This window comes from Rhinolophus sinicus, linkage group LG04 (genome assembly GCF_036562045.2).
Source record: "Rhinolophus sinicus isolate RSC01 linkage group LG04, ASM3656204v1, whole genome shotgun sequence".
Taxonomy (NCBI): domain Eukaryota; kingdom Metazoa; phylum Chordata; class Mammalia; order Chiroptera; family Rhinolophidae; genus Rhinolophus; species Rhinolophus sinicus.
This window is the reverse complement of record NC_133754.1, coordinates 90,368,481-90,382,016: the sequence shown is the minus strand read 5'-3', so window position 1 is coordinate 90,382,016 and position 13,536 is coordinate 90,368,481. Positions and strand designations below refer to the sequence as shown.

Genomic DNA, 13,536 nt, shown 5'->3' with positions numbered 1-13,536 from the left:
GTCAAAAAGGGATGTCACAAGGGAAATCATAAAATATGAGACAAATGAAAATTAAAAAACCCTACATACCAAAACTTGAGATGCAGTGAAAACAGTGCTAAATGGGAACTTTATAGAAAATAATGCATACATTAAAATAAGAAAGATCTGAAATCAACAACTTAACTTTACACCTCAAAAAATTACAAACAGAAGAACAAATTAAAGTCAAAGGTAGCAGAAGGAAAGGAATAATAGATTAGAGATCAAAATAGAGAATTAGAAAAACAATGAAAATAATGAAAACTAAGTTGGATGTTTGAAAAGATCAACAAAACGGATAAATTCTTAGCTAGATTAATTGAAAAAAATAAGGCTCGAATAACTAAAGCCAGAAAAGAGGAGTCAATATAAAACTGATGGCATAGGGAAAAAAAGGGAAAGAGAATACTATAAACAACTGTATGCCAAAAAATTGGCTGACCTAGAAATAAATAATGGTAAATTCCTAGAAACACACAACTGTCCTAGACTGAATCATTAAGCAGCAAAAAAATCTGAATAGACCAACAATGAGTATGGATATTGAATCAGTAATTAAAAACTTTCCAACAAAGACAAGCCCAGCACCAGAATTCACTTGAGAATTCTATTAAACATTTAAAGGATTAACACTAATCCTCTGGAACTTCCAAATAAACTGAAAGGAAAGGAACACTTCCAAGCTCATTTTATGAGGCCAGTATTACCCTGGTACCAAAGCCAGACAAAAACACTACTAGAAAACTATATACCAATATTCCTGATGAACACTGATGCAAAAATCCTTAACAAATAGCAAACCAAATTCAACAACACATTAATAGATTATACACCATGACAAAGTGGGATTTATTCCTAGAATGCAAGGATGGTTCAACATAAGAAAATAAATGCACTACACCGCATTAACAGAATAAAGGGAAAAAACATGATTATCTCAATAGATGAAGAAAAATAACAGACAAAATTAAAAACTTTCTTATGATAAAAACATAAACAAACTAAGAACAGAAAGACACTACCTTAACATAACAAAGGCCATTTATGAAAAATCCATAGGAAACATAATATTCAATGGTAAAAGATTGAAAACTTTTCCTCAAAGATCAGGAACAAGGCAACGATGCCCATTCTCACCACTTCTATTCAACATAGTATTGGAAGTTCTAGCCAGAGCAATTGGGCAAGAAAAAGAAATAAAAGGCATCCAAATTGGAAAGAAGTAAAATTATGTCCAGTCACAGATGGCATGAGCTTATATGTAGAAAACTCTATATAATAGAGTCCACAAAAACAGAAAAACTGTTAGAATAAATAAATTTAGTAAAGTTGCAGGATACAAAATCAACATGCAAAAATCAGCTGTGTTTCTATATACTAATAATAAACAATCTGAAAAGGAAATTAACAATTCCATTTGCAATAGCATAAAAAGTAATACTTTGGAATAAACCTAACCAAAGAGTTCAAAGACTTGTAACTGAAAACTGTAAAACATTGCTGAAAGAAATTAAAGAAGACATAAATAAATGGAAAGACAGTCTATACTCATGGATTATAAGACTTAGTATTAAGTTGCCTATACTATCCAAAGAGATCTACAGATTTGACACAATCGCTATCAAAATCCCAATGGCATTTTTTTTCAATGTTTTTTCTTTTTTTACTATTAGTTTCAAGTGTACAAAAAACATGATTAGACATTTACAACCCACACAAAGTGATAATCCCAACAAGCCTACTACCCCTCTGACCCTGTACATAGCTATTACAATACCATTGACTATATTCTCTATACTGTACTTTACATCCTGTGACTATACATACATATGTGTGTGTGTGTATAATAGTTGACATTCAATATTATTTTATATTAGTTTCAGGTGTACAATGATTAGGCATTTATATAACTTATGAAGTGATATCCCTGATAAGTCTAGAACCTATCTGACACCACATACAGTTTTTACATTATTGACTATATTCCCCATACTGTACTTCACATCCCTGTGACTATTTTGTGACTACCAATTTATACTTCCTAATCCCTTTACCTTTCTCACCCATCCCCCCAACCCCTCCCATCTAACAACCATCAGTTTGTTCTCTGTATCTATGAGTCTATTTTTGTTGTTTGTTCATTTGCTCTGTTCTTTAGATTCCATATATAAGTGAAATCATATGGTATTTGTCCTTCTCAGTCTGACTTACTTCACTTAACATAATATCCTCTAGGTCCACCCATGTTATTGCAAGTGGTAATATTTCATTTTTTTATGGTAGAGCAATACTCCCTTGTATAAATATACCATAATTTCTTTATTCAATCTTCTATTGATGAACACTTCAGTAGTTTCCATATCTAGTGAATAGAGATGCAGTAAACATAGGTGTACATATATTTTTTCGAATTTGTGTTTTGGATTTCTTTGGATAAATACCCAGGAGTGCAACTGCTGGGTCATAAGGTAGTTCCATTTTTAATTTTTTGAGAAAACTTCATAGTTTTCCATAGTGGCTACACCAATTTGCATTCCCACCAACAGTGCACAAGCGTTCCCTTTTCTCCACATCCTTGCCAATACTTACTGTTTGTTGATTTATGTAAGCCATTTGCATTTCTCTGATGATTAGTGATGTTGAGCATCTTTTCATGTCTATTGGCCATCTGTATGTCCACTTTGGAGAAATGTCTATTCAGGTCCTCCACCCATTTTTTAATTGTTTGCTTTTTTTGGTATTGAGTTGAATGAGTTTGATTTTTTTAAAAATAAATGTTGGATATTAACCCCTTATCAGATGTATCACTGGCAAATATCTTCTCATCAGTAGGATGTCTTTTCAATTTGTTGATGGTTTCCTTTGCTGTGAAAAAACTTTTTAGTTGTAGTCTCATTTGTTTATTTTTTCTTTTGTTTCCCTTGCCTGAGTGGCTGTATCAGTAAAAATATTACTAAGGGTAATGTCTGAGAGTTTACTTCCTATATTTTCTTCTAAGAGCTTTCTGGTTTTGGGACTTACATTTAAGTCTTTAATCCATTTTGAGATTATTCTTGTCAATGGCATAAGAAGGTAGTACAATTTCACTTTTTTGCATGTATCTGCCCTGTTTTTCCCAGCACCATTTATTAAATAGACTGTCCTTACCCCAATGTAAATTCTTGCTTCTTTTGTCATAGATTAAATGACCATATAGGCATGAATTTATTTCTGGGCTATTCTGTTTCATTGATCTATGTGTCTGCTTTTATGCCAATACCATGCTGTTTGATTACCATAGCCTTGTAGTATAATTTGTTAACAGGTGGCATGATACCTCCAGCTCTGTTCTTCTTTGTCGGTATTGCCGTGGCTATTTGGGGTCTTTTGTGGTTCCATATCAATTTTAGGATTATTTATTCTAGTTCTGTGCAAAATACTGTTGGTACTTTGATAGGGATTGTACTGAATCTATAGATTGCTTTGGGTAGTATGGGCATTTTAACTATATTAATTCTTTCTATCCATGGGCATGGTATGTGTTTCCATTTATTTGTATTTAATTTCTGTCTTCAATGTCCTAAAATTTTCTGCATATGGGTCTTTTACTTCCTTGGTTAAATTTATTTCTAAGTATTTTATTTCTTTTGCTGCAACTGTAAACGGGATTTTCTTATTTCTCTTTCTGATAGTTCATTATTGATGTATAGAAATGCAACTGATTTCTGAATATTAATTTTGTATCTTGATACTTTACTAAATTCATTTATCAGTTCTAATAGTTTCGTTGTGGAATCTTTGGGGTTATCTATATATAGTATCTTATCATCTGCAAATAATGACAATTTTACTTCCCTCTTTCCTATTTGGATGCCTTTAATTTCTGTCTTGTTTGAATGCTAGAACTTCCAGTACTATGGTGAATAAAAGTGGTGAAAGTAGGTATCACTGTTTTATTCCTGATCTTAAGGGGAATGTTTTCAGCTTTTCCCCACTGAGTATATTAGCTGTGGGTTTGTCATTTATGGCCTTTATTATGTTTAGATATGTTCCCTCTATCCCTACTTTGAGAGTTTTTATAAATGCATGCTGGATTTTGTCCAATGCTTTTTCTGCATCTATTGATATGACCATATGATTTTTTTTTATTTTGTTTATATGGTGTCCCAATGGCATTTCTGTAGAAATATAAACATTCATTCTAAAATTTATATGGAATTTCAAGGGATCTCAAATAGCCAAAATAATTTTGAAAAGAATGAACGAAGGGAAAGGACTCTCACCTTTCCTGATTTCAAATTGTATTACAAAGCCTCAGTAATCAAAACAGTGTGGTACTAGCATAAAGACAAACAGACCAAATAAGAAAAATAGGGAGCCTAGAAATAAATCCTTGCATATATGGTCAAATGATCTTCAATAAGGGTGCCATCTAAGACCACTCAATGGAGAAAGTCTTTTCAAAAAATAGTGCTGGAAAAACTAGTTATTTAAATGCAAAAAAATGAAGCTGGAGCCAAATCTTACACTACAAAAACAAAATCAATTCAAAAGGGATTTAGGACCTAAATGTAATCTCTAAAACTATAAAACACCTACAAGAAAATATAGGTGAAAATCTTCGTGACACTGGAGTTGTCAATGAGTTCTTGGATATAATACCAAAGGCTCAGGGAGCAAAAACAAAAACAGAAAACTGGGACTCCAACTAACTTAAAAACTTTTGTGCACCAAAGGACACTATCAACAGAGTAAAAAGACAACCTATGAAAAGGGAGAAAATATTTGCAAATCACGTATCTGATAAGGTGTTAATATCTAGAATATATAATAGATTCCTACACTCAACAACAAAAGTGAAATAATTAAAAAATGGGAAAAAGCCTTAAATAGACTTTATGCTAAAGATAATACACAAATGGCCAACAAGCATATGGAAAGATGCTCAACATCACTAATCACCAATGCCATGTAAACCAAAATGAGCTATCACCTCATACCCATTAGAACAGGTACTATCCAAGACACAGAAAACAACTACCAAATGATCCAGCAATTCCACTTGAGTGCACGAATATATCCAAAAGAACTGAAAGAAGGGTCCTGAAAAGATATTTGCACACCCATGTTCATAATAGCACTATTCACAATAGCCAAGAGGTGGAAGCAACTCATATGTCCATCAATAGATAAATGGATAAACAAAATGTGGTATATCATTCAGCTTTAAAAAGGAAGGCAATTCTGTCACACGCTACAACATGGATAAATTGTGAACACATTATGTTAAGGGAAATAAGCCAGTCACAAAAAGGAAAAATAATTCCATTTATATGAGGTTACCTAAAATAGAGTCATAGGAAAAAAAAGTAGAATGGTAATTTCTAGAGGCTGGGGAACTTGGAGAGGGAAAAGGACTGCTTTATTGAGTATAGAGGTTCAGATTTATAAAATGGAAAAGTTCTGGCGATCTGTTTCATGACAGTGTGAACAGACTTAACACAACTGTACACTTAAAAATGGTTAAGAATGGAAATTTTGTTTTTTTTAATCACAATAAAAAATTTTATGTTAATTATTTATTCAATTATCCATAATTCAGTATGGGAATCATTGAATATACATACATACACAGTTTAAAAACATTAAAAACTCCATTACAGTAATGCCTAAAAGCTTCTGAAAAGTATTTTAGATTCTACAAAAGTAAGATTGTTAAAAACATATAATCCTACTTACCTGGGCTTTTCTCTTTTTTCTCTTTGTCTTTCGAAATCTCGTCCTCTGTCCTTTCCATCTCTTGGTTTTTCTTCTATCCTGTCTTTTACTTTATACTTTTCTTTGTATTTTTTCCCCAGAGCAATATCTTCCTGTATTGGAGGGGGTGGACTAGGAGTGCGAGGTCCTTTCTTTTTACTTTGGTTGCTTTTTGAATTCCTGAAGGTAACACAAAGCTATAATTAGAGGTCCAACTACTTCTGGATGGTCGATCAAATGGCTATTTTAAAAATTTTAACAAACCACATTTTAAAAATGGTAGCATTCCTTTCAATAACATGACTTTCATTGTTTTGTATACTAGTAATCAATATCTAGAAAAAAAAAATGAGCAAAGACATAATTTACTTGCTACTTATTTCATTAACACCACTTACTAAATAATATTAAAAGGTAGGTTTCTAAGACAGAGATGAAGTAGGAAGAGACTCTTTCAGGAAAAGGAAATAACAAAATGAAACAATTGCATGAACTCATTTTTGTTTTCTTAGCTTATACAGAAAAGTAGATAAAAGTATAAAAATCACGTATAATTCTATTACTCAAGGTTAGCTATTATTAACACCTTTGATATATGTTCAGAGTTTTTCCATGTTTCTTTCCCCCTTCCACCTTTCCTTCCCATCACACACAATCCTATGTTTTGCAAATATTTTTTTTTGGTAAATGTTTTTTGTACTAAATATAGTATGGGTATCTTTCTATAACAAAACATAGATTTAGTAATTATCATAGATTGTACAGAATTTCCTTGTATAGATATGCTATATATAATATCGTCAAACAAATAAGTTTTAGGTGGCTTCCATGTTTTTATCACTACAAAGAACACACAATTACATCATCAATACATGAAATTCTGGGCACTGTGAGTAAACATTCATTTAAATCTTTGAGACTTGTTCAAGAAATCTTTCCCAACTCTTAGATCACAAAGACAGTCCTTTAAAATTTTTAACTTTTTCTAGCAGTCAGTAAGCTACTTCAATGTGAAGGCTAAAGTCTTTTACTCAATGACTTCTATTTTATTCCATCAATTCTCCATATGACCGAAGTCTCTCTGGTTTGCTTTATTATAATTAATGCATCTCCTGGAACTATCCTCCATGTCTTATTTTTGTTATTTCCATCTCTCCTTTTGCGTTCCAATTTCCTAAATATGTCTTCCAATTCAGTAATTTTTCTTTCAAGCAACACTCATTCTACTAATTCTAAATTTGGCAATCTCATTATTCTGCTATTTTCAGTTTAACAATTGTTTTTCTTCCAAAATATCTTTGCTCACAGATGGCTTATATTTTTATCATCAGCTGCTCTCATCATGTCAATGCAATATCCTCTCAAATTATACTAAAAATATGAATTATTTAAATTTGTTTCTGTTTTCTGCAACACTGAGTGTTCAGTCTGGTACTGAGTTTTTAAGTAGCCCTTTCTTTTCATATATTGAGTAAGTTATCACTAGCTACTCATTTCACTCTCTATTGATTTTTATAAATGAAGACCTGAGCCTAAATCCTACCTTGAGTTCTCTAAGCACAAGATTCCTTAGTTATAAAAAGGTAACAGATAGTATCTTCCTCAAATTGCTGATAATATTTAAAAGATAATAGTACAAAAGCAACTAACTTATGGTACCATTCAGAAAATTTAGTTCTCTCAGTCTTTTATTCCTATTTCTGATTATCATATAACTATCTAGCAAGTGAGAAATTATTAAATTATGAACAAATCTATTTTTCATCTTTGTCTTCTGCCAAGAACTGTATCACACCTCACTGCATATTTATAAGATGACTCAAATATTTTATGTATCTCACAGATAAGTGATAAGTGTATGTATTTCTAAATATTTTTCCACTTAAATGATAAAAACTAATCAATAGTTACAATCTATATCACAAATCATTTAAAAAACCACTTTGAAGATACACAGATGAATTCTTGATACAAATTGTATTTTCACATCACTTTTATCCTGGGCACAATGTTGAACCATGAGTCTGGACTCTTCTGAAATCAGTTCCGGCCAAATGACCAAGTTCACGCCAAAAGAATGTGAATGGAAGTGATGTACATCATTTATACAGGCCTAACTAATAAAACTCTCATACGCCAGTCAGTTGTAAATTATACAACTAAGTAAATGTAATATTCCAATTAATATTTTTCTTTGTACATTCCATTTTTTTGTGTGTCCTCAAAACCCTAAGAAAGCAGAGCCATGAGCTGAAGGAGCCTAGGTTGCAGAATCTCCATGTATAGGAGAGCAACCTGTTAATCAGAAACACCAATTTTGACTTCACTTCAGTGAGAAATAAACTTCTGTGTATTAAATTCACATTTTGGGATTAAACTATTATAACAACCAGGATTATCCAAATACACTCACTAAAGTACACAATTTCTTCACATTACAATAAAAAATACAGGTGATTGGAAAACACAATTATGTTACAGATATAGGGTTTTTGAGTGTCTTCCAACTGAGTGGGGTCAAAATTGGTTTTGTGCCTTCTGAAGTCAATAAGCTCTTTCAACATTTTTTAAGTCAATCAATTATTCTTTAATGGCACATAGCCCACTTTCTATTTGTAGCATAGAGCTCAATTATCTACTTCTACCATTTTTAGATTTTTTTCCTCTCTCTCCCCAAAACTACTTCTTTTGAACAGCTTTTGACGTACTCTATTCACCTTTGTACAAAGAGCTATATATAGAAAACTTTACTTAATAAAAACTAACAAATAATGTAGATGGTCAGAACAGATAATACATTTGCTGATTCTAAGCCACACTTTTATCTCACATATCAGCATAAAACTTACTATCAGGCTGTATCTCACAATGAATGCCAAAGAAAACTGCCAGCTCGTAGGGACAAGTTTGAGTTTTGTCTGTAAGTATCTCTGCCTCCTCAATGTGATAATCATGTAAGACCAAGGAGTTTTTTTGCCTGTCACCTCAGTTGACTTTCTGGCATTGGTTATAACACTCCATTGAACTTTAAGCTGAAATTCTAATCCTGAGTTGTTGCTTATCATGTCTTCAAACAGTTTATAGTATGATCCAGAAATGAAACTAAAAGTTGATCCAACACACTCTAGGTAATGTAAACTGCATAGCTAAAGAAATGCTGTACTCAATTCAATATTTTCTTTCTAACTTTCATGTACTGTTTTACAGGTCCTTCTGCTTCTATCATTAAATTAATGGTGCATCTTAAAGTCAACAACATCGTACAATACAGGAAATATCATAGTTAAATCAATGTACTTATTCATTTAAAATATTCATCAAAAGATGAGTTACTATATAATAAAGCAGAAAGAGAAGACTATGTGAGATAGGATCAAACTAACCCCTCATCTAGTTATCAAAACTTTCTATGAAAAGATTAAATTTCAAAGATTTTATAAATCGAAATGAAAAGAAAATTTTAAAAGGGTATTTCTGGTATGCTGTTTTGGGAGGAAGTGAATGGAATTGAGGAAAAATTCATTAATTGGTTAGCCAAGTGGAAATAGAGCAATTGGAGGTGAATTCCACCACTTTTAGTTCAACTTCTTCCATATCTCTTGCAATATTTACTCAATCCCAGGAGCAAAGGAGAGGACCAAGTCAACTTTACAGATATCTTATTAAAATGCAAATCTCTACGTAAAGTAGGTGCTGTGGGGAGATAGAACAATGAACCATCAAGATCCCAATCTTCAAGGAGCTTAAATTTAATAGAGGTTTTAAAACATGTATGTCACAGCTAATATATAATGAAAACAGCAATTAACATTAAGGGGGGTATAAATAAAATCTGATACATACACAACGGGAACAAAAATTATGTTCAGTAGGAAGAAAAGGGGAAACAACAGAAAAGATAGAATTTGAGCTAGACATTGAAGGACTCAAGGTGGAAGAGTGCAGGAGGAAGACTGGACAAAAATATGGGAAGACTGAAAGATCAAAGTATGAATCTCATTCTAAAAAATCTGAATTTCACTCAAGAAAAGAAAACCACTGAGTTTTTCAATGGCATAATAAATTAACTGGAATTGTTCTCTTAAGATTTCTTACATCTGTAAAATAAATGGGTTGGGGTATCTGCATGAAAATGTTTACTATGTGTGGGGAGTGGACACTAGATAAAGTCAATATAGTTAGTAAAACAATATAACAATCATCTAGGCAAAAAGTAACTAGCGTCTGAAATAGGATTAAAGCCTCTAGGAACTAGAAGGAGTCAAATAGGAGTTTCATTATGGGTTCAGATAAACAGGGTTTGCCAACTGGTCAAAAGTTGGGAAGAGGTTTTCATTTTGCTTTTTTCTTAAAATTTGTGTATATACTTAAAATTTAAATAGTACAGAGTGAAATTAAATAAAAAGTGTCTCCTGCCTTACTCTCAGTCCTTCAAAGTAATAATATTTAATCATTTCTATTTTCACTTCAACTGGCTACTACAATAATTCTAAATAATGTATTATTAGTGCTATGTATATACTATAAAGAATTTAATCTCTTGATCATGTACACAAGGAGACAAGAATTAAGTTTATTGTGTATAACTTTTAATAGCTAAAAATTAGAAACAACTTAAATGCTCAACAATGGAAAAGTAGACAAATATATAGCATAAATACTAAAAAGAACTAATTCTACATATATCAATATAAATGAATGTAAAAAAATGTCACCCGAAAAAAGCAAATTGCACTAGGACAGTTATATTTGTATTAACATTAAATAAATGATGAAAATTATGTATTGCAAATAATACATATTATGAAAGTATAAAGATACATGCACCAGTATAAAAACCAAATTCAAAAGGGAAAAACAGGAAATGTATCAGTTCTGTTTCATTTCTCAAAAAATAAAAGCTCTAAAGCATATGTTGATGTGACACACTTTTGTTTTATTCTAATTTCCTTTTAAATTGAAATATTTCATACTTTTTTTTAGGAAAAAAAAAAGCTTACATTAAATACTGAATGTATTAAAAGTACTGTTCCGTAATCTACTAAGCAATTCTTCTATCACTTCAGCAAAAGCTAGTTCTTTCTGGTACTATTTATCACCCTACTGACCTCTGCTGGTCCAACAAGGGAGAGGATATCGCAGTTGTCTTCCTGTCCTTCTTGCTAGTTGAAGATGACAATTTAGGGCTTGATTTTCGCTTTGGAGATTTGCTAGACTTTCTCAGAGAAGGTGATGGAGACAATTTTGATCTAATCACTTCTGGTGAAACCTTTCAAAAGAATTCAGTAGGTCAATTCAGAAACTCCTCCAATTGTGGTTGTTTTAATCAGGCAACAAAGCATGTGAGCATGTTTTTAAATCATACCAAACTTCAGATGAAATATTAACTGTTATAACAGCCATGTATTAACATTAGTCTGACTTCTGAACCTGTGCTTTTAACCAATATGCTAGCTAACTGCTCTAAATAACACTAATACCAATAAAAACGAACTAAAGTCATGAAATTTCAAAATCTCAAAAATTCACAAATTATATTCAAATAAATTATCTCTCTCTCCGCTTTAGAAAAACAAGTATTCTAGAAATAGTAGGGCCCTAAAAACAGACATATGTAGATTCAAATCTCAGTTTACATTAGCTGGTGACTCTAGGCAACAGACCCCCCGTTTTGTTGACCTGTTCAATAGGAAAAATATTTCCCATTTATCTAGTAACGTGAAGATTAAACGATTAACACATATGAAGTGATTGATATATAGCAAGTTCACCAGTGTATCAATATCCTAATAAAATTCAGATGTAGCAAGCAGCTAGTGAGTTCTCTGATCAATATCCATGTTGATATTAATTAACATATATTTCAATAGCCTACCTCCTTTTTAATAATAATTTCTTCTCTCTTCTCCATGTTTTCTTGTTCCAGCTTCAGTAATTCCCTCTGTATCTTCTGACGCTTCATTTCCAATGACAACTCATGCACATAATCATAATTAATATCTCCATTGTCAGAATCTTTAAAATAAAAATTTCATTACTTGTCAGAAACTGTCACATTTATCTGTACCAAAAACTAGAGAATTTATTCAGCTAATTTTTATATAAATTAAAACGGTAGTTTTTTGTTAGACTAACATAACTTCTAAAAGATGAAAGAAACACATACTGTTTTTATAAAGGATTAAAATCAATATGGCTGATTTATTTATGAAAAGCTAAACATTTTTAAGGTTCCTGGGTTTTCTAGGAGTGATTTGGGGTTGTTGGGTGTTGGGTTTTTAGTTAGGAGATGGAATTTAAAAAAAAATAAAATTGTAACACTCAGCAATAAATTCTAAGCATTAAAAATACCAAAGCCTTCAATATTATATGATAAATATAAATAATATGAATCATTACCTCCTTGATTTTCTTAAACATTCATTAATATTAAATAAAGGTTATCTTAGGTGAGCAACATTGCTTCCATAGTTTTGTTTTTATTAGTGATACAACTGGTTTGTATCTAAATATAAAGTTAAGCAATTTTAATACTAATTAATATGTGCATGAGCTAATTTTTGAAGGATCTGTAACATTTTCATCACAAGTGATTTGTACTAGTCTCTTAAATTAGAACTGTTCCTCTCTCAGTGAATCTGATACCATGTCTCTCATCTTTTCCAATGAAAAGAAAGAGAAAGTTGGTTAAGGGGAAGAAAAAAAAGAATGGTGTGCAGAACTATTGCATTATAACACACAGAAGTTTTCAGTGGCTACTGGCACTATCACCCAATCTGTCACCCTCATTTGCTGTAAAATGCCAAGAAGCCTGGAAGGTGGGAGTTTCGCTGACTTCTATCCTAACACATGACCATGTTGGGCTTGACCTATTATAAACAGAGGTGCCTTCTCAAACTATACTTTTAGCATTTAAGATCACTATTTCTTAACCTGAAGTAAAAAAATAAAACGAAGGACTAAAAAACAACAAAGATAAGTAGTTCTATTTGCTTAAAGCACAAGAAAATGGACATCATCATGTATAGGTAAAATACATTAGAATGTCAACTATCCATTGATGCTTGGGGACTGAGAGGAGATATACACATATATATATATGTATGTATGTATCTCCACATACACATATGTATATATATTTCTTATGTGTGTGACTAAACTTGATTACTCGTCTTATATTGGAATATGACAATTTCTCAGAACATATATAAAATAGACTAAGTCACACTTTTCAATCAGAAAGCAATTATTAAAGGGCATATAGTTTACTAAATAAAATAGAGATATTGAATTTAACTAAATGAATAATAGCTACCTCTAGTTACTACTTTACACCCCATTAAGACATGTTACATTAATAAATAACAGGGCTCAAAGATATGGTTTGACTGTGTCCTTAAATTATTAACAAATGGATGAAATTCCATAACCAAATACTAAGGGTAAAACAAAGACTAATTGAGAAGAAAGATTTACAATATTGTTAAAGGTATTATCATTAATGCTCTGCCCATCAAAAAACTGCTACCTGGAAATATCACTAATACAGAATATATATATATAAGGAATGAGAAAATGGCTTTCAGGTTTCAATCCCTGACTACACGAAGGGGGTAGGGCTGTGAAGTTAAAATATATGTTAAAGTCCATGTACGACAGTTAATATATTTTGCTTGAAGGAAAAGCTTTCAAGTATTTACTCAGAAACTACTTATTCTTATTTTATGCCTATCTATTATAATCAATAAAAAGATGTTCTCCTAATCTATAAGAGATAGG

The 13,536-nt window shown here is 31.5% G+C and overlaps 1 protein-coding gene across 9 annotated transcripts in view; it reads right to left on the bottom strand.

The window, feature by feature from the left end:
- The window catches only part of ZC3H13 (zinc finger CCCH-type containing 13), a 94,806-nt gene that overhangs the window by 42,029 nt on the left and 39,241 nt on the right, over window positions 1-13,536 (bottom strand). For all 9 annotated transcript variants that reach the window (XM_074329985.1, XM_074329987.1, XM_074329982.1 and 6 more), the window contains 3 exons: window positions 11,633-11,772; window positions 10,866-11,026; window positions 5,740-5,937 (listed from right to left, as the gene is read on the bottom strand). In XM_074329985.1, the coding sequence (XP_074186086.1) occupies window positions 5,740-5,937; window positions 10,866-11,026; window positions 11,633-11,772 (499 nt within the window). The remainder of the gene's footprint in view (window positions 1-5,739; window positions 5,938-10,865; window positions 11,027-11,632; window positions 11,773-13,536) is intronic.